Source organism: Anolis carolinensis, chromosome 2 (assembly GCF_035594765.1).
Source record: "Anolis carolinensis isolate JA03-04 chromosome 2, rAnoCar3.1.pri, whole genome shotgun sequence".
In the NCBI taxonomy this organism is placed as follows: domain Eukaryota; kingdom Metazoa; phylum Chordata; class Lepidosauria; order Squamata; family Dactyloidae; genus Anolis; species Anolis carolinensis.
In genome coordinates, this window is record NC_085842.1 from 234,064,229 (window position 1) to 234,091,154 (window position 26,926).

The 26,926-nt window shown below is 42.8% G+C and overlaps 1 protein-coding gene across 1 annotated transcript in view; it reads right to left on the reverse strand.

Annotated features, from left to right (window-relative positions):
* sh3gl2 (SH3 domain containing GRB2 like 2, endophilin A1) overlaps window positions 1-6,985 on the reverse strand; it is a 141,366-nt gene extending 134,381 nt beyond the window's left edge. The window contains exon 1 of the mRNA XM_003216433.3: window positions 6,791-6,985. Coding sequence (XP_003216481.2) covers window positions 6,791-6,835 — 45 coding nt within the window. The 5' untranslated portion in view covers window positions 6,836-6,985. The remainder of the gene's footprint in view (window positions 1-6,790) is intronic.
* Between the last annotated feature and the right edge of the window lie 19,941 nt (window positions 6,986-26,926).

The following is a 26,926-nucleotide window of genomic DNA, read 5'->3' on the forward strand; positions in this document are numbered from 1 at the left end:
GAGCTGTTCCCTTCATTTGGCACAGAAGGTCTCCCCACGGTTTAAGATGACGTTGTGGTGCAAGCTTAGGAAATGGATTGTATTGCACAGATTTACTAGGCTGATGTTTAAAATGGCTTGATTTTATCTTGAAGGCACTCGTAAGAAGCATTACATAACAGGCAGCCTTCTTGGTGCATAAAATAAAGAAAAAAGCTTCACTGTGGTCTTAAGAAATTTTTTTATCTTCCTTTCCTGAAGATTACATCTACATGAATACAATCTCAGGTTTCTCAAACTGATATAGAATTAAATCACAGGGGACTCTCAGTTAACTGGCACCCATGGGGAGTAGTAAATGCCAGGTAAATGTAATTTCTGGTTGCTTGAGAGCTACTATTAAAAACAAATGTAATACTATTTTTGTGTGTCAGGAGCAACTTGAGAAACTGCAAGTCGCTTCTGGTGTGAGAGAATTGGCCATCTGCAAGGATGTTGCCCAGAGGACGCCCGTATGTTTGATGTTTTACCATCCTGTGGAACATGTCCTCGCATCAGGAGCTAGAGTTGACAGATGGGAGCTCAGCCTGTTCTCCGGATTCGAACCACCGACCTTTCAGTCAGCACTCCTGCCAGCACAAAGGTTTAACCCAGGGGTTCCCAAACTTTTTAAACGGGGGGCCAGTTCATGATCCTTCGGACTGTTGGAGGGCCGGACTATAGTTGGCCACCGAGCAACAACAACAACAACAACAACAACAACAACGATAAAAAAGAGTGTTGGAAGAGACCCTTTGGGCCCTTGAGTCCAATCCCCTTTGTGCACCGAAAGCACAAGCAAAGCACCCCTGACAGATGGCCGCCCAGCCTTAATGTTAATAATAATAATAATAATAATAATAATAATAATAATAATAATAATAATAAAGAGGGTTGGAAGAGAAGAAGAGACCCCTTGGGTCATTTAGCCCAACTCCCTTCTGCCCTTGTGCCGTGGGGGCCGGATAAATGGCTTCGATGGGCCGCATCCGGCCCCCGGGCCTTAGTTTGGGGACCCCTGGTTTAACCCATTGCGCCACTGGGGGCTCTAACTAATACTGTACTCAATTCTATATCAAACCATAAACTCTGTAATGACTTGATACAGATATTAAAATACCCGTAATTAAAAGCAAATAAAGGGAAATAAAGACAAATGTAATATAACAAAGTTTTGCTGTATTATAAGAACAGCTTTGTATAGGCAATATTATTTCTTTAATTTTTGTACCAGTTGCTTGAGTTCTGGTTAACTAAGAATCTACTGTACAATCCTTTTTTTGCCATGTAAGAACACAGTTTAATAATCCCATTACTGCTGCACACTTAGCAAGGAGTAAGCCCCATTGAATTATCGGACAAATAGAAAATAACTGTTCTTTTGGTCTATCAAAAGACTCTACATGCACGCTTGCAGCCCGCTGGACACTCAAAATTACATTTGAAAGGAAATCCCATTACAGCCCAAAAGTTTTCCCCCATGTTCTTATATTTCACAGGTTAAATCTTTACTCCACACAAAAGACAGCCAAAGTATTCACCACACGAAGTAAACAAAATAAAAAAAACAGGCACCAGCCTTCTTTAACCAAGGCTTCCAGTCTGAATTGATTCCAAATTATGGTTTCAAAGCAGAATAGCAGCACAGCCAGAACAAAAACTTCAAAACTCAAGAAGGGACTCACTAGGGGTATCTTACCATCTCATTACACTAGAGCATGAATTCGGTTCTGCCTCCAGCAGAATTCTGGGTTTTGTAGTTTGGTGAGGCCCAGGACCTGTCTGGCTGAGCTGTTTAAAGGCCCCTTCCTAAAGTAGATTTAAAGTGGATCAAAGCTCTAGTGTGATGAGGTCCTAAGAATGCATCTGCACTGGAGAATGAATGCAGTTTGAGTTGTACCTTCACAACGTCTTGAGCCTTCTCTGTCCAAGAGAGAGGTGGTGCCTCCCCAAAAACCAAGATCAGGAAACATTCTATTGATTCTATTTTCTATTGAAGACTTAAACCACAGTCCTGAGTTACTCTGGGTCAAGATTTTAGAAGTCGTCACACCTTCCAGGGACATTGAATTCCAAACTAAGCTGCTACAACATGAATCCTTTTGGATTTTCACGTTCTAAACAGAAAATCTGAAAGGGTGGGACAATACAAACTCATATGACTGTTGTTGTTGTTGGGTTTTTTGGGGTGGGGAGACTGCTATCAGATTATGAATGTTAAGCAACAGAACTTTTCGTGATTATAATTTTTATATTGTTAATGTATATCGTATATCCCATGCAACTATGTGTGTTTTAGATCACCTTTAGCCACTATATATCTTCCCTTCAGGATCTATATTTTCAGAAAAACAACTCAGAAAAACAGCACAGACAATAGACTACATTCCACCTGATGGAGACTCTCTTGAGTCGAAACCAGTTGCAAATTTGGAGTCCACTCTTTCTTAGTGTTCTCTGCCCAAAAGTGCTGGTGCCTCAACAAACTACACATTCCAGTATCCCATAGCATCGAGTACAAGTTGCATCCAATCGTTTTCATTCCACGATGTAGATCAAGCATGGGCAAACATTTTTCCTTGGGGCCACATTGTGGGCCCAGCCAGGAGGGCCGGGCCAGGAGGGAGGGCAATCAGGCACACACTGGATGGGACAGGCCTGAGAAGGAGAGGTGGGGCAGGATTCGGGTCATCCTCAGGTTGTCCTCCAGGCATAAGGTCAGGGATGTTCACCCCATCATTATGCCAGGAGAAAAACGAGACATGCGGCAATTGCCCCGATCCTTCTCTTTGGGCTGTCCTCTCAGAATTATGCTGGGAGGAGGGCAAGACAGGCAACATCTGAGAGTACTCCAGAGGGCTCTCAACAGCTGTGTGCCTTCCTCGAGCCATCCTCCTGGTATACCTACAGGGCTGTTCTCACCATCCTTATGCTGGGAGGAGGGCAAGACACGTGGTGGCTGAGAGCACTCCAGAGGGCTCTCAGCTACTTCATGCCTTCCTCCCCCATCCTTTCTGTATAAGGATGGTGAAGTGAAGTGAAGTCTTATGTTTTACTGTTTGGCAATGATTTTATTTGTGTTTGTATCCCTACCTAGCTTTGAATTCATATTGATGCATTGAACTAAATATATGTTTAATAACATTCAAAACTTTTGCTTTACTGTAACAGTGGATACTCGTCTTTGAAGTTCCAGGGAGCCCATTTTCCTTTGCATTACTTTTCAAGCCTCTCCAAACCACAACTCCCAGGACTCCATCCCACTGAGCTGGAGCAGTGGAAGTGGAGTCAAATCGCATTCTATTCTACAAGTGAAGATACAGGACTATCATTCCTTAGTGTCAGAGGGCAGAAGTAGGAACTCGAGGGAGGAGGAGGACAGGACTGGGAGCGATCCAATAGGATGGGCTAGCTGGACTCAAGATCCAGAAAGGATAGATCATTTGGGAGAGGAAAGCCCAGCTAGTGAATATATCTATATATCTATACACATAATAAAAGTCAAAAATATGTATGTGTGTATGTGGAGGAGGTGTCCACTTATACAGACAGCCTCCAGCCTCCACAAACAGCTATAGTTCCCACTGAGCAGGAGACGCACATGACCCTCCCTCCACTGACATGCAAGTTACAGTGAGCAACGTGCCATGAACATGTAGCCCAAACCCTGCCAGTGTCCTCCACAAACACCATACTGCCCCCCACTCAAGTGAAATCTTTCATCCGGGGACAATTTCATCCTAGATTTATTTATTTTATCTTATTTCAAACATTTATATCCCGCCCTCCTCGCCCGAAGGGACTCAGGGCGGCTTACAACAAAGGCAACAATTCAATGCCCACATAAAAACAATATCAAACAAAACATAAAAGCAATTAAGACTATTAAATACAATATAAAATTACAATATATAAATTTAAAACATTCTGTTTAAATATATAAATTTAAAACATTATCATAGATGTTCTGTTTTTCCTCCACAGTGGACATCCCAGGGTTCCTTAATTTGCATGACCTCGCTCACTGCCTCTACCTTAACCCTTTCCTACCCTTTCCTATTGCACACAGTTAACAATTGATCAGCAACTGAACAAGAGGTTTGGGGAGAATTCACCATGAATTACAAGAGTTGTATTTGACCTACATCCAGAGAGCACTGTTAACCCATCCAGCGATGAATCTGGACCAAACTTACCACAGATAATGGGACTTGCAGTACCTTCACTGATACTATGACTCCCGCCAACAATGGACTGGGACCACACTTGGCACAGAGAAGCCCCATGACTAACTGAACATACTGCAGGGGTTTGTGGGATGGACCTTGACTTTGGGACTTATAGTTCACCTACATCCAGATAAACTGTGACCCCCACCACCACTGACAATGGACTGGGACCACACTTGGCACAGAGAAGCCCCATGACCAACTGAACATACTGCAGGGGTTTGTGGGATGGACCTTGACTTTGGGACTTATAGTTCACCTACATCCAGATAAACTGACTCGCCACCAACAATGGACTGGGACCACACTTGGCACAGAGAAGCCCCACGACCAATTGAACATACTGCAGGGGTTTGTGGGATGGACCTTAATTTTGGGGGTTATAGTTCACTCGCATCCAGAAAGCACTGAACCCAGCTGATGTCTGATCTGGACCAAACTTGGCACACAAACCCAACATGGTCAACTGTGCATACAGGCCTGGTTTGGTGGTGATTGACCTTGGATCTGGGAATTGTAGTTCACCCTTATCCAGAGAGCCCTGAACCCAGCTGATGATGGAGCTGGACCAAGCTTCAGTGGTATCACCTAACATCCCAAAACAAGCAATACCTTCTTCTAATATCTGGGGCAATGCCGGGTCCCCAAGCTAGTATCTATATATGTATCACTAGATAGAAGAAAGGTCACAAGAGGAGGACCTCCCTCCGGTTTACATAATAATCCAGGACAGTCGGGGGGGGGGGGGAGAGAGAGAGATGGTGAAGGTCTGGAAATACTCCAATCGTTTTGCTGATTTGGGGGGGGGGGGAGGAGGAGGGAAGCCCTCCCCCCAATCTTTCCATAAAGAGCCGCAATGGCGAAGGAGCTTTAACGCGGGAGAAGCAAGAGGTGCGAAGAGGGGAGGAAAGGGAGATAGCAGGAGAAGGGAGTCCCAAGCTGAACCAAGCCGCAAGGAAGGACAGAGATATTCTGAGAAGGGGAGCAGTGTGTGGGTGGGAAGGATGGCAATGCGGTGCCCCCTCCCTGGGCTGCTGCGGCAAAAGTCTCCGACCCGGGACGCGGTCCAGATCCTGCGGATGGAGCCTGGCGTAGGAAAGAAAGGCCTCCCTCCCCTGCCAAAGGGATCCCAGGCTTGGCCTGCCTTCCCCACTTCAGCTCTGTCTGCTCTGACCTGAGACTGGTTCCTGAGGAAGGCAAAGGCAAGAAGCACCTCTTGAGTCTCTCTGGCTAAAGGAAACCCTTGGGTGCATCTACACTGTAGAACCCATACAGTAAGGCACCAAAACACAATAATTGCCATTTGTTGTTTGGTGAGAAGGCTAAACATTCTTCTATAGCATTGAGCCATTGGGATCACACTGTATTCATTCCACAAGGTGAGATGCACCCTTGATCTCTTTGCCCCAGATGCTGGGATGGTGGACTCCCCCAAATGCTTTTGGGACTGTCAATCTCCTATCTAGTTCTAATGGGGGAGAGGGACTGTTACCTTCAGCAAAGGACAAGAAGGATCCTCTCACCTCTGCAGGAGTCTACCCTACACCATGCAGCTATGGACAAGTCTCCATAGACACAAATCAGGGGACATGAAAGGCACTGCAGACTAACTCAGCCAGAGCAGAGCACTTGAGGAACCAACCTGGACACAGCATATTATTTGAGAACACAGAAATGCTGGACCACTCTCACAACCACCATGTCAGGCTACACAGAGAAGCCACTGAAATCCACAAACATGTGAACAATCTCAACAGAAAGGAGGAAACCGTGAAAATAAACAAACTCTGGCTACCTGTATTTCAAAAACTAAAATCAGGATGGTAAATAAAGAACAACACTCTGAAACCAGAGGAATTCCAGACATGAAACAATCAGCTAACACCTCCTAACAAAGGATTCCCCCAGGTAGTAAGCAAGCAGCCAGGTTTTGAAGCTGAAAGGCTATTCAATGCTAATCAAGGTGATCAATTCCAACATTCCAACAGACAAGAGTTCTTTCTCCCACCCTGGACTTTCCAGATATATAAACCTCACATGCCTAGTTTCCAATATACCTCACAACCTCTGAGGATGCCTGCCATAGATACAGGCGAAACGTCAGGAGAGAATGCTTCTAGAACATGGCCGTACAGCCCGGAAAACTCACAGCAACACAGCTTTTGAGACCGTCTCCTATCTAGTTCTAATGGGGGAACGAGACTGTCAATCCTCGAATCCCTTCTCCAGCTATGCTTTAGGGACTGTCACTCCCAGAATCCCCCACCCAGAAGAAAGAGATGCCAAGGTAATAAGAAAATCCATGAATCTATGCATATTTGCAAGGCACGCTCTTCCAACCGCCTCCTAGCAACACACGCACATTCATAACTTCAAAGCACAGCGCCCCCTTCTGGCCCCTCGGAGACTACAGTGCGTGTATTGGGAGGAGGAGGAGGAGGAGATTGTCCAGAGCGGGATGAAGGCGCTTCGCCCGGCTTTGACCCGAGGCCCCTTCTCCTCCCGCCCGCCCGCCCGCCTGCCTTCCTCCTTGGCTTCCCTACCTGAGTGGCTTTGTGGAACTGCTTCTTGAACCCCGCCACAGACATCGCTGCTGCAGATGGAGGGGGAGACTGAGGGCGAGAGAGATGGCGGGATGCCGGAGGAGCGGGACAGATCCGGGGCTGCTGTGCTCCCTTCTGGTGCCAGCCTCCCTCTTGCCCTCCTCCTGCTTGAGCTGGGATGCTCTGATGCTGAGAGAGAGAGATGACGTCAGAGACAGGCAGCCCCGCCTCTTAAAGGGACAGCCTCTTTTGGGTCACGCAAGGAGCATCAAAGCAGCCTCTCTGGCAATTAGGGCATCCACACCAGGCATGGGCAAACTTCCGCCTTCCAGGTGTTTTGGACTTCAATTCCCACAATTCCTAGTCCGAATGCCAAAGTCTGTCCATGCTTGGTGTAGATGCCCCTATTGCCAGAGAGGCTGCTTTGACGCTCCAGATTTGTGATGTCCCAGAGCCCTCCAGTCAGCAGAGCTACACATCCAGAAGTCCCCATTCAGAAAAACTTTGGGTGGGACTATTATTATTATTATTATTATTATTATTATTATTATTATTATTATTATTATTATTTATGACACAACAAACAAGATAGATATGCTGGATTTCGTATCACAAAATCGCAAATCGAACACTTCCCAAGTGTCTAGGACTGTGTGATGTATTTTCAGATGTTGCGCGCAGATTTTGTGGACCTGAACCATAGCCCCGAATCTTTTCAAGTACAGATTTTAGAGGTGGTTACTCCACCCAGAGACATGGATTTCCAAACTAAACTCTTACAACGGGAATCCTTCTGGATCTTTACCCTGCAAACAGAACATCCAAAAGGGCTAAATAACACCAATTCATATGAATGTTTTTTGTATCAGAGTAGGCTTTACCACTAGGTAAAAAATTATTGAACCAATAATGATATCATCATCACCTGACCAATGGATTAGCTACATTAATAATGGTTTGAGCCAGTTCTATCCTATACTCGCCACAGAATAAAACTCCTTGCAGAGTATATGGTTTAATAAAGGCAAACTGTGAGTATCATAGCCTTTTTTGGGTTCACAGATTTTATATTCTTCTATATATGTTATATTATTCATGTCATAATGTAATACTACCTTTAGCCACTATCTATGTCCCCTTAGGATCCACCTATTCAAAAAACTGATGGTGAATTTCTCACCTCAAAAGTTGAACCTTTGTTGATTATTGAAGTAAGTAGAGTGCCTGAATATACTTTTTTGTAAACTTTTTCGTAAACTTTCTGTACACATTTTTTGATTGCATGTATATATTTATGATATGTATTATTTGTAGACCCAACCGCCTGACGAAGACTCCTGTGAGTCGAAACCGGTTGCAGGTTTGAGTCAAGTTATATGAGAACTGGAGTCTACTCATACGTAATAAAGAACAGGACATTTACTTACCGTGTTTCCCCGAAAATAAGACAGTGTCTTATATTAATTTTTGCTCCCAAGGATGCTCTAGGTCTTATTTTCAGGGGATGTCTTATTTTTCCATGAAGAAGAGTTCACATTAATTGTTGAACAAAAAAAATTGAACATTTATTATATACTGTACATTAGTTGGCATCACAAACCAGCATAACCAGACAAACTGTGAATCCTATCAAGAATTTCTTGTTACTACTTTGCCGTCGCGCCTGGGGCTGTACTCTTAGTGAAAGAGGCATGGACGTGACATCTTTCCCCAGGGGATTGCTTCTTGCCCTCCTTTAGGGAAACTGGAACTCCCAAGGACCAAAACACTGTAGTTAACTCAAAAACTGGGTTTATTCTTCACAAAGGGGGTAAAAGAAAATATACATTACAGTCTTTGGTTGTTTAAGTCCATGAAGCTTGTCCAGATCCCTCTTTCTCTGGCTGTGAATGCCGGAGCAAACTCAGCCTCAGTCCAATGACCTATATCTGAAGACAAGAGTCTTCCTCTGTTGCCAAAGGACTGATGTGAAGGCGCTTGAGACTCCTCAACGTTGTTCAGGTTGGCCCTGAACATGAAGTGTGAGTCCCAAGGGTAAGAACCTCAGAATTGGTGCTGAGAGGTAACTTTTGAAGGGCTTTTAGTGCCAAGTCTCTCTCTCACGTCCATCCGATAGAGAACTTGCTGATGGAATGAAAAGGAGGAAACACTGTCCTACTCCAGGAAGAGGTGGAGCCAAACAGTTTTGCTGAGTGAGCAATATAACAGGTACAAACAACATTGATTGACAGATATAAATAACCAATCCAACTACATTTACAGGGTAAGGGCAAAATCAGGCATGATACAACAATTCAAATCTTGAAACTTATAGTTCCAACATATAGATGGCGCCACTCGCGCCGTCACAACTACCATTAATTCCATGTCCAACACTCTACAGTACGTACATTTACCGATCCTGCATGCTCTGGTGTTCTGTTTGGCGGGCATGCTTCCAAACAAAAATTTTGCTAGGTCTTACTTTCGGGGGAGGCCTTATATTTAGCATTTCAGAAAAACCTCTACTAGGTCTTATTTTCTGGGGATGTCTTATTTTAGGGGAAACAGGGTACATGTTTATACTTCAAGAGAAGAACCACTGGTTTCTACTTCTATGCGATTGAAACAGTCCTGTTTTTTGGATACATGTTATTGTAATATATACATTGAGTTTATTTGGTTATTTTCATATTACCACAAGCAGGAGATCACAAACCTGCAAAAGTATTGGAAAATGAACACGCAAAGATACTGTGGGACTTCCGAATCCAGACTGACAAAGTTCTGGAACACAACACACCAGACATCACAGTTGTGGAAAAGAAATCATTGATGTCGCCATCCCAGGTGACAGTCGCATTGACAAAAACAACAGGAAAAACTCAGCCGCTATCAGAACCTCAAGACTGAACTTCAAAGACTCTGGCAGAAACCACTGCAGGTAGTCCCGGTGGTGATGGGCACACTGGGTGCCGTGCCAAAAGATCTCAGCCGGCATTTGGAAACAATAGACATTGACAAAATTACGATCTGCCAACTGCAAAAGGCCACCCTACTGGGATCTGCACACATCATCCGAAAATATATCACACAATCCTAGACACTTGGGAAGTGTTCGATTTGTGATTTTGTGATATGTAATCCAGCATATCTATCTTGTTCGCTGTGTCATAATAAAAGAAGAAGAAGAAGAAGAAGAAGAAGAAGATTGCACAGACAGAATACAAGCAGAAGCATAACACTGTTGCTCAGATGATTCATTGGAATTTGTGCCACAAATACTATCTGCCTGTGACAAAGAACTGGTGGGATCACAAGCCTGAAAAGGTTACAGAGAATCAACATGTCAAGCTACTCTGGGACTTCCGAATTCAGACAGACAGAGTTTTGGAGCACAATACTCCGGACCTTATGATCGTGTTAAAAAACAAAGTATGGATTGTCGATGTAGCAATTCCAGGTGACAGCAGGATTGAGGAGAAACAACTGGAAAATCTGACACAATATGAGCATTTAAAGATCGAATCCAAAGACTCTGGCACAAGCCAGTCAAGGTGGTCCCAGTGGTGATCGGCACACTGGGTGCAGCGCCTAAAGACCTTGGCCTGCACTTAAACACAATCGGCGCTGACAAAATCCCCACCTGCCAGCTGCAGCAGGCCACCTTACTGGAATCTGCGCACATTATTCACCGATACATCACACAGTCCTTTACACTTGGGAAGTGTCTGACATGTAATCCAATACAACAGTCAGCAGAGTGTCTGCTGTGGACTCATCTTGTTCTTACAAAATGATACTGAGAATTTAGATCCAGTCAGTGTAGGTAAAGGTAAAGGTTTCCCCTGACGTTAAATCCAGTCATGTCTGACTCTGGGGGTTGGTGCTCATCTCCATTTCTAAGCCGAAGAGCCGGCATTGTCCGTAGACACCTCTAAGGTCATGTGGCCGGCATGACTGCATGTAGCACCGTTACCTTTCCACCAGAGCGGTACCTATTGATCTACTCACATTGGTAGGTTTTCGAACTGCTAGGTTGGCAGAAGCTGGAGCTAACAGCGGGCGCTCACTCCGCTCCCTGTATTTGAACCTGTGACCTTTCGGTCTGCAAGTTCAGCAGCTCAGTGCTTTAACACACTTCACCACCGGGACTCCTAGGATGCAAAAAAGACTACTAAATCAGATTAAGGGTGCATCTGCATTGTAGAATGAATGGAGTTTGATAGCAATTTAATGCACTGGAATTCAATGCATTGGAATTCTTGGATTTGAAGTTTGGCAAGGTAACAGCACTATTTGGAAGAGAAGCTAAAGCTCTTGTAAAAATACAACCCCTGTATTTCCACAGCATTGGCTGTTAAAGGGTTGTCAAACTGCATTAATTCTACAGTACAGATATGCCCTAAAGCTCCCAGGTGAGTTTGCTCATCTGGGTGCAAACTCCACCATAGTCCATAAGGCCTACTTCAGAATGGGCATGTTCAGGACTGCATTTTTATTTGCCAGGTCTGAGCAAGCGTTGCATGAAGACTGCTTTAGGGGAAAGTATAGTGAAGAGTAGAAACACCACACTGGTAACAAAGGTCCACATAGTTAAAGCAATGGTATTCCCCGTAGTAACCTATGGATGAGAGAGCTGGACCATAAGGGAGGCTGAGTGAAGGAAGATAGACGCTTTTGAGCTGTGACGTTGAAGGAAAATTCTGAGAGTGCTCTGGACCGCAAGAAGATCCAACCAGTCCATGCTCCAGGAAATAATGCCTGGCTGCTCACTGGAGAGAAGGATATTAGAGGCAAAGATGAAGTACCACATAATGAGAAGAGAGGAAAGCTTGGAAAAGATCATGATACTGGGGGAAATGGAAGGAAAAAGGAAGGGGGGCCGACCAAGGCCAGGATGGATGGGTGTTATTATTGAAGTGAGTGGCTTGACCTTGAAGGAGCTGGGGTTGGTGACAGCGGACAGGGAGCTCTGGCATGGACTGGTCCATGAGGTCATGAAGAGTCGGAGGTGACGGAACAAATAAAAAACAACAAATTGATGATTCCTCTTTACTCTTAAAACAAAAGAAAGTGGTTCAGTGTATATTGCCTGTAACAAGAGTATATCTACATTTCCAATTATATTTCGTGATACCTTCTTGGAAAGGCCATTTGTCAAGGGCTGCTGCACCTGAAAATTGTACGCGTAATTATAAACTACTTTCTGTAAGGTTAACCTTTAGAGGCTTCACTTAAACAAGATATAAAAGGATTTTCCCTCCAGAATTCTGTGTTTTTGCTCTCTACAACATTATTTGCAGTGTGTTTGTACGTGCGTATGTGAAATGTCAACCTTGAAGTTTGCTTCTCTTTATTGCATCCAATGAAGTTAACTCCAAAGACACTTACAAAAACATATTACTTTTTGAAGTGAAACTACCCTGAAATGAAACTAAATGAAATGAAATGTTGGGGACGGAATATAAACAAAAATAACAAGAAATTTTTGTTGCATTTCAACTGGATAAAATCCTTTATGTTAGATCAAAAATAATAAATCATATCATTATTGACACTACCCTAGTCTTCTCGATGACTGTCCTTTGATTCGAAAGAGGGGTCGATTTAACCTCGTTCCCCTCCCCTCTCCCACGATACTCTGGCCAATGTTACTCCTGGCAGCAAGCAATGAATGCTAGCCATGTTGCGCCTGGTGGCTGCCGCTATGATGAGAACAAGAGATGGTAAAGGTAATCATCCAGTGGGTTCAGTATCACTGAATGGTCAAGACAGATGACACTATAGGTTATTGACAGACACTGTTCTGACTTCAAATTGTTGTTTTATATGCTAGTGATTTTATTTTGTATTGTACTGTGTGTTTATTTTATGTGTTGTTTTAGGCACCTTGTGCCATATATAAGCTGTCCCAAGTCTCTTCGGGGAGATGGAGGCGGGGTACAAAAATAAAGTTGTTGTTATTATTATTATTATTATTATTATTATTATTATTATTATTTTATGACACAGCAAACAAGATAGACATGCTGGATTTCGTATCACAAAATCACAAGTCGAACACTTCCCAAGTGATGTATTTTCAGATGATGCGCGCAGATCCCAGTAGGGTGGCCTTTTGCAGTTGGCAGATCGTAATTTTGTCAATGTCTATTGTTTCCAAATGCCGGCTGAGATCTTTTGGCACGGCACCCAATGTGCCATCACCACCGGGACCACCTGCACTGGTTTCTGCCAGAGTCTTTGAAGTTCAATCTTGAGGTCCTGATAGCGGCTGAGTTTTTCCTTTTGTTTTTCGTCAATGTGACTGTCACCTGGGATGGCGACATCAATGATCCAAACCTTTTTCTTTTCCACAACTGTGATGTCTGGTGTGTTGTGTTCCAGAACTTTATCAGTCTGGATTTGGAAGTCCCACAGTATCTTTCTGTGCTCATTTTCCAAAACTTTTGCAGGTTTGTGATCCCACCAGTTCTTTACTGCTGGGAGGTGGTACTTGAGGCATAAGTTCCAATGAATCATTTGGGCCACATAGTTTGTAGTCTGTCTGTGCGATTTTCTTACAGCAGCTGAGGATATGATCAATGGTTTCATCGGTTTCCTTGCACAGTCTGCATCAGCTGATTTTTCGATCTTGGCCTTAATTGCATTTGTTCTGATGGCTTGCTCCTGGGCTGCAAGGATCAGGCCTTCTGTCTCCTTCTTCAGGGTCCCATTCGTGAGCCATAGCCAGGTCTTCTCCTTATCAGCTTTTCCTTCAATTTTGTCAAGGAACTTTCCATGCAGTGTTTTGTTGTGCCAACTATCAGCTCTAGATTATTATTATTATTATTATTATTATTATTATTATTATTATTATTATTATTATTATGACTTCTTCCTGTCTCTGTAGTCACTTGGGGGCTAGTGGCCAAAATCATCCTGGGGCCAATCCAGAATTCAGCATTCTGGATCGGTCCCAGGATAAAGGTAAGTTTTAGCATAAGGGGGCAGAAGCAGCAGGGGCTAGAAGCAAGTGAGGAGAAAAGAGATAAGACAAGAGACCAAAGGGGGATGAGAATATTAATGCTCCTGAGTGGAGTGGCTTTGGGAGTGTAAAAGACCCATTGGGGAGGAAGGCCACTTGGCATGCCAAGATTCATACTACTCTGCCCTTGTTTATTCCCTCCTGCATTCATGTACCTGATGGAAGGATCAGGTGTGATTTTAAAAAATTCACTTAAAAGTCTATTACCCACAGATTCTAAGCTGTTTTGTGCAGCGGTTGCCCTCTTAAGTTCTCATTTCCCAGTAGACTGAGCATTGAGAAGTATGTACTGCCCCTTCTTGACAGAAGCCGTCCAATATTTACCTAGCTTTTCTCAATCTTTCATCTTTCAGGCTATTTCAGAGCCTTCCGAGAGAACAAAGATCAAATCAGAGGGATGCATTTGTGACAACTGATGCAATTTGCCTAAAATTATGAAGTGGAATTCTATAGAGGTTCATTGAAGAAGAAAATGGATACACATTCTCCTGAGAGCTCCATTTGAGGCCAAATAAATTGCGTAGCTTTGTCTCAAGTTCTTTAATGGCATTTGACTTTCCATGCATTTTCTTTCTTCTACATCTTTTCTCCAAACAGCTTTAAAGTAGAACTGGGGGAACCTGTAGCTATTCAAACACAGGGTTTATCTACACTGTGGAATGAATGCATTTTGGCATCACTTGAACTGCCTTGGGTCCTTCCGATGGAATCCTAGGATCTGTAGTTTGGTGAGACAGCAGCATACTTAAGTACAGTGGCTCTCAACATGTGGGCCACCAGGTCTTTTGGCCTACAACACCCAGAAATCCCAGCCAGTTTACCAGCTGCTAGGATTTCTGGGAGTTGAAGACCAAAATATCTGTAGACCCACAGGTTGAGAACCACTGCTTTAGTAGAACCAGCTAAAGACCTTTTAAAATGATGATTCTCATGATTCCATAGCATTGAGCCATGACAGTTAAAATGGTAACACATTGTCTTAAGTCTATAGTGTAGGTGCACCCATTGATAGATTCTATTTCCCATCAGTCCTGATCAGCATGGCTAATTATGAGAAATTATGGGAAGTTACGTTTCTATCATTACTCAGTATCTCCCTTAAACAGTGTGGGACTAGAGTGCTGGAAGGCCCTTCCGGGTAGGTCCTATATCCCAGGATCTGATCCCAGGTTTTCTGTTTATCCCAGGTTATCTGGCTGTGTGGACTCATATAACCCTGTTTAAAGCAGAAAACCTGGGATCAGATCATGAGATATAGGACCTTTCTGGAAGGGCCTTCAGGAAATGTCTCATTCCATGTTACAGCAAATTATCTCATATCCTGGTCCAACGGCCACCAGGAAAAAGATAAGATATTAGTTAACCAAATGTATTCCTATCTGTGAATTCTGCTCATCTTCTGGGAGTCATGTCACTGATTGATTGGGAAACTTGAAGAGAAACTTTTCTTCCTGGCATCCAGTGTTTGGAAGAATCCCAAAGAGGTGCATTCACTTCCCCCTTTAAACACTCTTAAGCTAGAATTTATACTTGGGTTATTTCCAGAAGCATCTGGATTTTTTTCACTGCTCTGTGTTGTTTTCTGTCTTTAAAAATTATTTTGCAGATTGTCTTGTTCTGTTTTGTTACTGAGCTTGCTTTGGAGAGAAAAGAAAATCACACCCACCCACACAGCTCTTCATCTGCATACATAATGTCTGTAGGTGCAGGAAATCAATATACAAACACCCACTTCTACTGTAACTCTTGATTTCATTGTCTCCGTATGTGCTTACTAGTTTATTAAGTTTTCCCTATGGGGCAAAAGAAACATATGTGACACACAGCTTGCATATGTCACAGAAAGCATTTGAACAGAAGTGTTTCAAATGCTTTTAAAATAACATGAAGTACTTGGATAGATATGTTCACGGCCCTGTTAAAACAGCACTGTGCTTGCAAGTACAGTCAGCCAGATTACTGCACCCTCAGTTCATCGTCAACCAGATTACTGCACCTTCAGCCTGCAAAAGTAACTTGTTAGAAATGGTGGGGAAGCTTTTCCAATGGCTGCTAGTGCTACCAAACTGTAGAAGCCCCGTCCAAGAGAGGTGAGGCAAAACATATTGATTATTCCAATGTCCCATGTTCCACAGCTTAGCCCTAGGTCTGAATATTGGCTCCAGAACTGAATTCTGCCCGATCAACAGCTGTCAGAATAGTCAAAGAAAGCTTCCTTCCACACTGTATAATTATAGAGTTATGATTCCATTTTAATGGAAATTCATGCATCCTGCTGAATCCTGGGGTTTGTAGTTTGGTGAGGCAGTAGAGCTCTCGGGCAGAAATTGGAAATATCCATCCTTAGACAGCAAGTCCCAGGATTTCCAGGATGCTAGAAATGTGGGCACTGAAGAAACAAATGAATGGGAAAGGGGTAGAATTCTTAGGGGGGCATTCACCCTATATTTATACTCCTTGTGCAATTTTTTCTCCTATCCCTGGTCATTTGAATGCAATGGCAAGGCAGACAGACACATTAAATATGGCCAGGTGTGAATACTTTACTGGCTGAATTCACATGCCGCACCAGAGCGGCTGCTACAAGGTGGGAAAGTAATAGAGGTCTCCTACAAGTCTGCTAACTTAACATGCAATACCTGGGATAGCTTGAAGGCCAGCCTTGCATAAATTTAATTACAAGAGCAAAAGTGATCCACCATCCATTAGAGCACAGCCCTGACCTTCTAATGGCTAGTCACTTGTAAATCTACTCCTTTCATTCCTAATTATTTCAAGCACTCTCCACATTCAATTTGCTGTTGCAAAGATTGATATGTCTTACTATGAATCTCATTTGTTTCTTAATTATTTTAGCACCTCAAGTCTTTTCTTCTGCCTGTTGTGAATTCAGAACTCTCTGTCTGTGTTCTGCAATTGCTATTATACACACACGTATACTGGTGTGGCAGATCAGTTTATAGAATAAGGCATCAGCAGAAATGACTGAAAGAAGGAGTTTGCGGTTGTTCCCAGCCTCTGTCATTCCTGCTAAGTGAAGCTAGCTAGGTCCATTCCCTCTCCATTCTCTCCCAACCACTGGCAAAAGCATTATTGCTGTTATTGCTGTTGTTACAGTAGATCAGGCGTCCCCAAATTAAGATGCACGAGCCTGATGCAGCCCTCCAAAGTCATTTACCCAGACCCCGGCCAAAAATCTACACTTAGCGGCACCCTAAATCTGAACCGACTTGAGGGCACACAACAATGGCAATCCTAATTAGCTTGACTATCGCATCAGCTAAAAGCAGGACCACATTACCTATTGAAATACTGGTAAGTTTATGTTTGTTAAAATTATTCTTCATTTTAAATATTGCATTGCTCATTCATGGGTTTCTTTCCCACTACAAATAAGATATGTGCAATGTTCATGAGAATTCGTGAATGTTTTTTTTCAAACTATAATCCGCCCCGCCCAACAGTCTGAGAAACTGTAAACTGGCCCTCTGCTTAAAAGGTTTGAAGACCTCTACAGTAGATCTTTAACACACAAACTGGTTTTCCACAGTGAAAAAAGTAAGTTTTAAATGTGTGAGCTCCTGTGATTTTACGTGGAGCATCCAAATGATGCCCCAAGTAAAAACTAATTCCTTCGGGAAAAAGCAGGCAAACCCTGCTTCCTGGGTCTTCCTGAAAGACCCAGGTCTAACCCACTATGGCTGCTGTCTGGACTGCCCCCTCGGAAGTCCTGGGACTTCTGAGGGGGCAGTCCACACAGCCTTCTCACGTTTTCTGAGATGAATCAGCCCTGAATACTTGAGAGGGCTCTAACCCCTTCCCCAAACCCCTCCAAAAAAAAAAATTGCTTACCCAGTCGCTATTAAACTGCTGCCGAAGCTCTCCTGGTACATTAAAATGATGCACCAGGAGAAGGGGGGGGAGGAAAATCACTCCTGGACCACCACCCCCCTCCCCTGGGGTGTCATTAAAATGCTGAGGAGAGCTCCAGAAGCATTTTAATGGCAGCCAGGTAAGTAGTTTTATTTTTAAAGTCTTTTGGAGGGGGTGGTTTGGATATCTCAATGTTCTCCCGTAAGGTACTGAGCGGACATCTGAACACCACCACCCCCAGGAAAGCGTGGATGTTGGGCCGGTATGCGGACTCTAATGTGGGCCCAATTGGGCCTGGATTAAAGTCCTTTCTGGATCTGCCCTAAGAGGCACTATTGAACTCCTCCACTTTGTCCTGGGACAACATTACATGAAATATTCAAATCGCATCTAAACCAGGAATCCCACTACTGCTTCACCTGTTGAACTCCCCTAAATATAAAAATAGGACAGCATCTCATAGTGGGACCTGCCAGGCAACAACACATGGAGGTTAGATGCTGATATGAGTCTCTTGGGGAGAAAATGTATATCTAGAGGTCAAAACCCTTAAGTTTTATGGGAAGAAAACACCATTTTACCTCTATCCCTCACTTGCTTAAGTATTACAGTACTGAGATACATACTTTTCTTTCAAACCATGTATTACATATTTGCACCCTCTTTTCACTCTGGTGAAAGGCCCCGGTGGCGAAGTGTGTTAAAGCACTGAGCTGCGAATTTGCAGACCGAAATGTCCCAGGTTCAAATCCCAGGAGCGGAATGAGCACCCGCTGTTAGCTCCAGCTTCTGCCAACCTAGCAGTTCGAAAACATGCAAATTTGAGTAGATCAATAGGTACCGCTCCGGCGGGAAGGTAACGGCGCTCCATGCAGTCATGCCGGCCACATGACCTTGGAGGTGTCTACGGACAACGCCGGCTCTTCGGCTTAGAAATGGAGATGAGCACCAACCCCCAGAGTCAGACATGACTGGACTTAACGTCAGGGGAAACCTTTACCTTTTTCACTCTAGGAAACAAAAAAAATGAAGAGGGAGAGAAATAATTTTTGTACATTTTATTGATTAGCCCATCAGCCATATCAAAACATTTGACAAAGAAAGAGAAAGAATTTAATTTCCTCCCCACCCTCCAATTCATCTAGGATATACTACATGCCTCTAGTTTTTTATGCTACAACTTGAAAACGGGCTCTGATCTGAACAGTGTTAGGAATGGAAAATGTTCTTATTTCATCTTTATATGCAACAACAAGCATTGTCAGAAGTTTTCTTCCTGTTGAATGAGATTACAAAGATTTATATGCATTTTTGGATGAACATTTTGGGATTTTTTGTACAAGTATAATTTATGCAAAAAAGTTGGGTCTTTTTGCACAAAACCTAGTATTTTTGAACAGAATGCAATATATTTTTCGTAAAATATATTATGTTGTACTAAAAGGCATTATTTTGTACAAATAAACATTTTACCAAAAATGTGAAATATCTCACTACAATCAGTTTTTTTTTTTTGTTTAACCAAATGTCTCTGTGTCATAAGAATATTTCTCAATGAAGGACAGAAAAATTGACAGTATTCTTTGTATTGTTCACATGGACTTAAATAAAGCTTGGTTGTTTAAGTAAGCCACAACCCTCAAATCTAACCAAAAGCCAATTGGAAAATCCTTGGTATTTTCCCTAGTTAATATTTACCTCTTTTTAGTCTGAGATCTTTGATGCAAATGCAAATGCCGAGTCTTCTGGGGGCTCATTTGGGCATAGAATGAGCCTTCTTATTTTTCTCTGCTCTGAAGTAGTGAATAACATATCCTCTGGGCCTTTTTGTTTTGAGGAGAAATGGGCAAAAAATCATGTTTGCTTTTGTTGTTTGGGCTGCATCTCAGTATCTGTGAGGCATTGTGCTATTTCAAGGAGGCACCAGCAGCATCTCATTTGCTGGGTACTGCAATGTTGTTAGAAATTAGAGTTCAGATCCTGGGTGATTTAGCTGTTTGCTGTCTTATCTCATGAGGCTCACTAATACAGTTTGAAATATTCTGTCAGCCTTGGTTTAGACACAGATAGGAGGCAGGCAGACCATCTGCTGCTGCTTTGATGGGCTGCCAAATTCCCTGGCTGGCAAATTGTTTCTTAGGCTGAATGGGCAGACCTGCTTATCACTTTTTCATCTAGCAAGAGAGACTAGGGTGGCCACTTACAAATCCCTCTTCCCTAAAGAGGAGATGGATGCTCTTTGTTAATTTATAGGAACGGATAAGAACTTGGAAATAATTATTATAATTTAAATAGAGACAGTATTCTTCACCATAGTGGGAAAGACTGTGACCTACTAGTAAATGTGAAACCTTGCAAGTTATGTTATCCAGAGAATTACTCTTGATAGGCAACTTAGGCTGAAGTGTCACTTTAGAGAGAGGACTTTATCACACGAGGCAGGTAAACCAGCATTCCAACTGGATCATCACTATTGCACTGTACTATTTGAATCCTGCTAACAGTTTGCCTCCTTCTGTCCTTTTTTGGTTTATTTTTGATGCTGAAATTGCCCAATTGCAATAAAAATAAAAAGGAAAGGGAACTACAATAGTGTATGAAGACAGGTTTACAAAGGTGCACAGGAGTCTTATCATGAAATCACAAATTGGTGAACTGATGCAATTGCACTACTATAAAGAGGTATGATATCCGAAGTGCTCAATGCAGTCTATATCCATTATCGATGCTAACAGGACTGTAGCAGAATAGCAGGTTGGTGTGATAGGGTTGGCATGCCGATAGTAGCAAATTCACTGTCTTCTCTCAATTTATGAGAGTCCCTGTCACCCTGGAAATGTGCTACTCATTACTCTTCCTGTTCCCATAACACCAGAGTGGTGCCTCTGCCCACCATTCCCACCTGCCTGTAAACAGTGGTGTTATCTGCCCACTTCCACTATACAATATTAAGGTGAGAAAAGGTGGGCAGAATAGCACTGCCTGCACCACATACACCACCAGTGGAAATAGAAGCATCTGTCCTCCTGGCAATAGTCAATCACGTTGCCTCCACCTTATTTACTTACTTAGGCGGTCCCTCGTTGTCCGAGTATGATGGCCTTCCAAGTGTAGTTTCTTGGCAGTGCATATATAGGTGACTGTGGAGCCAGATTCTTGGCCCACGTGTTCTTCCACAGTAAGACCATCAGTTTCCAGATGGAAGGCGGTCCCAGTCAGAGTTGGCTTGACGCGCCTTCTTCTTGGCACGTTTCTCCCTTTCTCCCTCCATTCGTGCCCCTTCAAATTCCACAGCACTGCTGGTCACAGCTGACCTCCAGTTAGAGCACTCAAGGGCCAGGGCTTCCAGTTCTCAGTGTCTATGCCACAGTTTTTAAGATTAGCTTTAAGCCCATATTTAAATCTCTTTTCCTGTCCACCAACATTCCGTTTTCCATTCTTGAGTTGGGAGTATAGTAACTGCTTTGGAAGACAGTGATCGGGCATTCGGAAAACGTGGCCAGTCCAGCAGAGTTGATGGTGTAGGAGCATCACTTCAATGCTGGTGGTCTTTGCTTCTTCCAGTATGCTGACATTTGTCCACCTGTCTTCCAAAGAGATTTGCATCACTGGCAATGTCTTTGTCTTGAATGCATTGTGTGGCCAACACTGGAGCAAGTCTCTTCTTGACCTCCTTTTCATTCTGGGGCACAGGCTACTACCACAGTGTTCTCTCCATCTATTCCAGCAGTGTGCTAATATTGGGTCACAGCACATGATAGGGGTGGGGGCTTGTTACTTGCTTGAGGTAGAAGGAAAGCTTGGGTTGCTTCTATTTCCCAAAGCCCTACTGCCAATAATAAGCTCTCTATTACCCTCCTTCAAAGGTTCTGCACTATTCAATCTCCTATTGGCTTCTCCAAATGCACTTTTATCCTAGAAAGATCCAATTTTTCACCAGAGGTCCTTAAAATGTTTTAGCTTTTGGGAATGTACTTTTGAGAGTTCACTTCGCTTTCAAAACAAGCTGAAGACATTTTGGAGTCTGAGGCAGATCAGTAAATGGCACACATAGGATTTGAAGCAGTGACATTTCAGGTCCAAAATCAGAGTCCTAGAGACAATCCCTTGTGATGTCACAAGTGGCAGAACCTGATGGTGTGATCAAGTGAATCTGTTTAATGTTACTGCCAAAAGATATACAGCCATTCCATCCTCGTAGTTGTTTTATTACAGAATCGTGCATGAAATCATGAGCATTTTAACATCACAGTGCTAAAACCAGTTGCATACCTGCCAAAATGCTTGGGATGAGACATCAACAACAGCTATAGCAGTGCATTGATTAAAAGCTAGTTGTATACCATACCATCTGCGACAGGGCTGTGTATGTTGCAATCCCTTTCGCACACAGAAATCTTTCAGGCATGAGTAAGGCAGCGTGATTTCAAAACGCAAATGGCAAGCAAGGAAGGGGCACATCCCCCACCACCACACCTACTCAGTTACCTAAATCTCTTTACCACCTTGCTCACAGGGCTCCCTATCAGGCTGAGCTCTGCTTGCTGTCCCAAATATCCATGGGCACTAGAGTGGCCACTTCACAGCTGATATCATCATAATCAGGGACTTGGAAATACAGAATTGGAGGAAGGCAGTGGGTACAGGTTTAGACTGAAATGAAGAGCCAAAATAAAGAGACCTATATGCATGAGACCACAGGAATTATGCATGACATGCAAACTCTAATCTGCTTCCTCTCACATAGCATCCTTTCCTGCCAGAATGCTTTCACAGAATCACAGACTGAGCTGGAAGGGATTTAACAAATTGAAAGGAATCACAAGGGTCATTGAGTCTAACCCCTTGCAATGAAGAAATACACATGCAAAGTACTCCTGAAAGATGGGCATCTAATATCTGTTTCAGGACTCCAAAAATGAAAAATCCACCACCCACAGAGGAAATCTATTTCACTGTTGAATAGCTGCTCCAGTCAAAAAGTTCTTGCTAATGTTTAGGTAGAATCTCTTTTCTTGTTGAAATCTACTGGTTTTATCTCTGGGGCAGCACAAAAGCAGCTTGCTCCTTCTTCTACAGAATTCTGCCCAGAATTTGATTGATGTTTGGACTGCTGCATCACACTGTTGACTCACGTTTAGTGTATGATTTACTTTGATCCCTAGATTCTTTTAATGTGTCTTGCTTTCAAGCCTATATTTGGACATTTCATTTTCCCCATGCCTAAATATAGTGCTTTATATTTGTCTGCTGACATTAATTTTATTAGTTCTGGCACAGCTTGCCCATGTGTCACTGTCATTATGAATTCTTTTCTTGTACTCGGAGGTATTACCTACCCATCCTAATTTGATGTCATCTGCAAATGTAATAAGCATTCTTTCTATACACTGTCATTTCAGTCTTTTATACTAGGAGCCCCTGGTGGTGCAATGGGTTAAACCTGTGTGCCGGCAGAACTGCTGACTGATAGATCAGTGGTTCGAATCCAGGGAGAGCGGATGAGCTCCCTCTGTCAGCTCCAGCTCCCCATGCGGGGACATGAGAGAAGCCCCCCACAAGGATAATAAAACATCAAACATCCAGGCATCCCCTGGGCAACGTCTTTGCAGACGGCCAGTTCTCTCACACCAGAAGCGACTTGCAGTTTCTCCTGACATAAAAAAAATCATTTATAGTATCATCTGAAAGATTTTGAACAACATGGGACCCAAGAATCAACCTCAAGGTGCTCAGGATGAAGAGAAACCATTCATAAGTACTTTCTATATTTGGTCTGTCAATTGCATCTCTAGCTCACGTTTCATCAGTTTGTCCAAAGATTTACTGAAATTAAGATATACAACACCAATTGTTGTATTGTTGGGCCGGGCTGTGGCGCAGGCTAGTTAGCAGTCAGCTGCAACAAATCACTCTGACCAAGAGGTCATGAGTTCGAGGCCATCCTGTCTCTGTTCTATGTTATGGCATTGAATGTTTGCCTTATATGTGCAATGTGATTCGCCCTGAGTCCCCTTCGGGGTGAGAAGGGCAGAATATAAATACTGTAAATAAATAAATAAATAAATTGTACTCCTCTGGTCTACCAAGCTTGTAATCTATTTATCATTATTTATCTATGTATCTTGCCAGTTGCATGTGGATCCTATTAACTGGACTCCTGTCCTAGCCCAATGATCCACTATCCTAGCACTGTGTACATGTACTTGGATTGTATGATGCTGTGAAGTGAGGGAGGGAGGGAGGGGCAGACAGGCAGGTAAGCCAGGACTTCTCACATTCAGCACTTGGATGAATTTCTAGCTCAATTTCTTGTTCTTTGGCACCATCGTGTGTTAGACTGGAACAACGCTGTTACTTCTGCCAAATAATAATGTGTGGATATCCAAATTAGGTCTCTCTTGCGGAACTCAAATTTTAGGGTTATTAACCCCTTGTGATATCTCGGGAGAGCTTCTGGTGGTGTCATTAAGCACGACACATTAATGATAAATGACAGCTGCATTGAGTGTGCCACTCAAATAACTCTAAGAAAGGGGGGGGGGTGCATGCATATATAAGTTCCCCCTTTCAGCCAGTGTGCAAAAGAAGTATTTGGTTCACGGCTGTGGAAACACAGTTCTGCAAGTGTAATTGATGTGTATGAGGTTGTGCATTTTCAGCCAGTATATGTCAGTGCTTTCAATGTACCACTTGGGATTGTGGAAACAGCCTGAATCAGATATACACCATGCTTTGGAAGCTGTTTCACATTTCTCATTGCCCAATGAGATAGTTTGTTGTTGCTGTGTGCCTTCAATTAATTCCCTACTTATGGTGAGCCAAAAGAAACCCCATCACAGAGTTTTCTTAGCAAGATTTGTTTAAAAGCAAACCAAGTACAAATGACAGACATTCAATACATATTGCTACTTTGGGTCTCTTTTTAGAGCAGTGGTTCTCAACCTGTGGGCCCCCAGATGTTTTGGCCTTCAACAACCAGAAATCCTAACAGCTGGTAAACTGGCTGGGATTTCTGGGAGTTGTAGGCCAAAACGCTTGGGGACCCACAGGTTGAGAACCAGTTTTAGACAGATAAAGCAGGATATAAATCATGGTGGTGGCATACATAATAAGGATCATAGATGTAGGGCAACCACTACATCAGTTCAACTGATGTAGATAATGTTATGCAACTTTCATATATATTCCATGCAATATAGCTCTGCCAGTGAACCAAAAGACAATTACAGTGTTAAACCCAGCATATTCCAGTTTGAGGCATCATAGAAATACACTTTTGTATGCCCACTAAACAGGTATCAATGGGCCTGTGTATAGAATGTTATCCTTCAGAGAGTTTCTCCTGTAGATATGAATGTCCATTATACAGCAAAGCAGGTATTCCTCTGGTTGAAATTTAAATGCAAGAACTAACAGCTTGAAGAGAAGCCTGGAAAACATGTAGCAACCAGTGCAAAGCTTTCAGTGCCAGTGCAATATGATCCTGATACCACTTAGCACTTAGCAATCTGTTGATGTGACAAAAGGCATGGCTAATTGTTGCTGAATCAGAGCCATTCAGCAAAGGTCATAGCTGGCATAAGAAAAATAACTATGCAAACATATTCCTTGCTACTGCTTGCCATTTTGAAAACCAGTGGTAGATTAGGGACACTTCCACAGAAGCTTAGCTTTAAGGAAAAATACATTTATTTCTTAGAACACCATGCATCTTGTTTTTGAAGCTAGAATTTCTACTGACAAACTGTTCACTATTATCCACTATCTTGCAGTGCTCAGATAATATTCATGGCTATTGATATCTCCCTTGCTGTTAGGAAATATAAAGTAATAGAGCCAAATGTAATCAGCATATTGGTGGCATGTCATTCAAATTACTTTTCTCTCTGGATGTAGTTATTGAACAATTCAAGGGGGAAATAGAACCTCATGGGACATCACAGGTCAAAGACTTGTGGTGTTGGACAGTGGTCTCTCAGATTAATATTCTAGCCTTGACCCAATAGGAAGGACTAGAAACACTGGATTATAATAGTGCCTTCATTGTCTAAGCCTACCAAGTAGTCCAATAGGATGTCAAAATCAATGACACCAAAAGCTGTAAATCCCAAAGTAGACAAAACAATCTCCGTTTCATCTTCCAGCCAAAAGCATTTTTGAAAGGGATCCAGATAAACAGACTGTCACATTGCCATCTACCCAATCTCCTTATCCAAGAATGGCAATTAGCTTATATACAGTGAAAATAAAATCTACTGTATCAACGAAAGGTTTCTCTATGGGCACAATGCTTTTCCATTTGGAGGCACTGGAATCAGTTCCACCTTCACAAATGCAAATGACCACATAGGGTAAACAAGTGGTACCTCTCACTGCTCCAGATACCGTAGCTGAATGTTTGAGATGTGAAGACTGAGAAGAACTCATATAACTAGACAAATCATCACCTTTACCTACTACAATAGTGAATTCTAGTAAGCCAAGGTGGGTCCAAGTGAGTTGATCCATAAATGTTAATACAAATTGTTCACAGTGATCTCCGAGTAAGCTGGCTCCATCATTATGGCAAAGAAGTTTATTGTGACATGGAGAACTATCCATAGTCTATTCTGTGTGTCTACAAATGTGGTAGGAGGTGTACTTTGTTGTCACAATGTAAATAGTCACTTAAGCTCCCATATATTTTCGGTATGATTCATCTCAGGTTTTCTCTACTGGAATCCCAGCTACTGCTCCTTCTGTTTCATTTCCTTCAGTTGTCCATGAATCCAGGGAGCTGACCTGGTTCTATCTAGTCATTATCTGCTTCATTGCTTCTAGCTTCCTGATGTACCAAGAGCTAATGGGATTTTATTCAGTAGGAAAGTGCACTCAAAAATGATCATAGCAACTGCTCAATTCATCTCCATAACTTACAACGTAATTAAGTGCCAGACATGCCAAATGGGCACATGGAATCCAGCAGATTCCAAGGAATTCAGATTTCAAGACCATTGAAACCAAGCGACCAAGTGCACCTTTAGCTGCAAAGCTAAGACTCATGCTTAAGATGTTGCAAGGTTATACTAAGGTTATACAGCAAACAAGTCAAATATTGACAAAGAGTGAGACATGGACTTCAAGAAAAGATATTCATATCCTGAAGTTCCAAAATAGCAACGAAACAGAAACTTTGCTGAACCTACACAGGTTAACTGGTTACTACTTCTCTGTCATCAACTGTCTAAGCATCTTGACATTCCTCTTGGAGG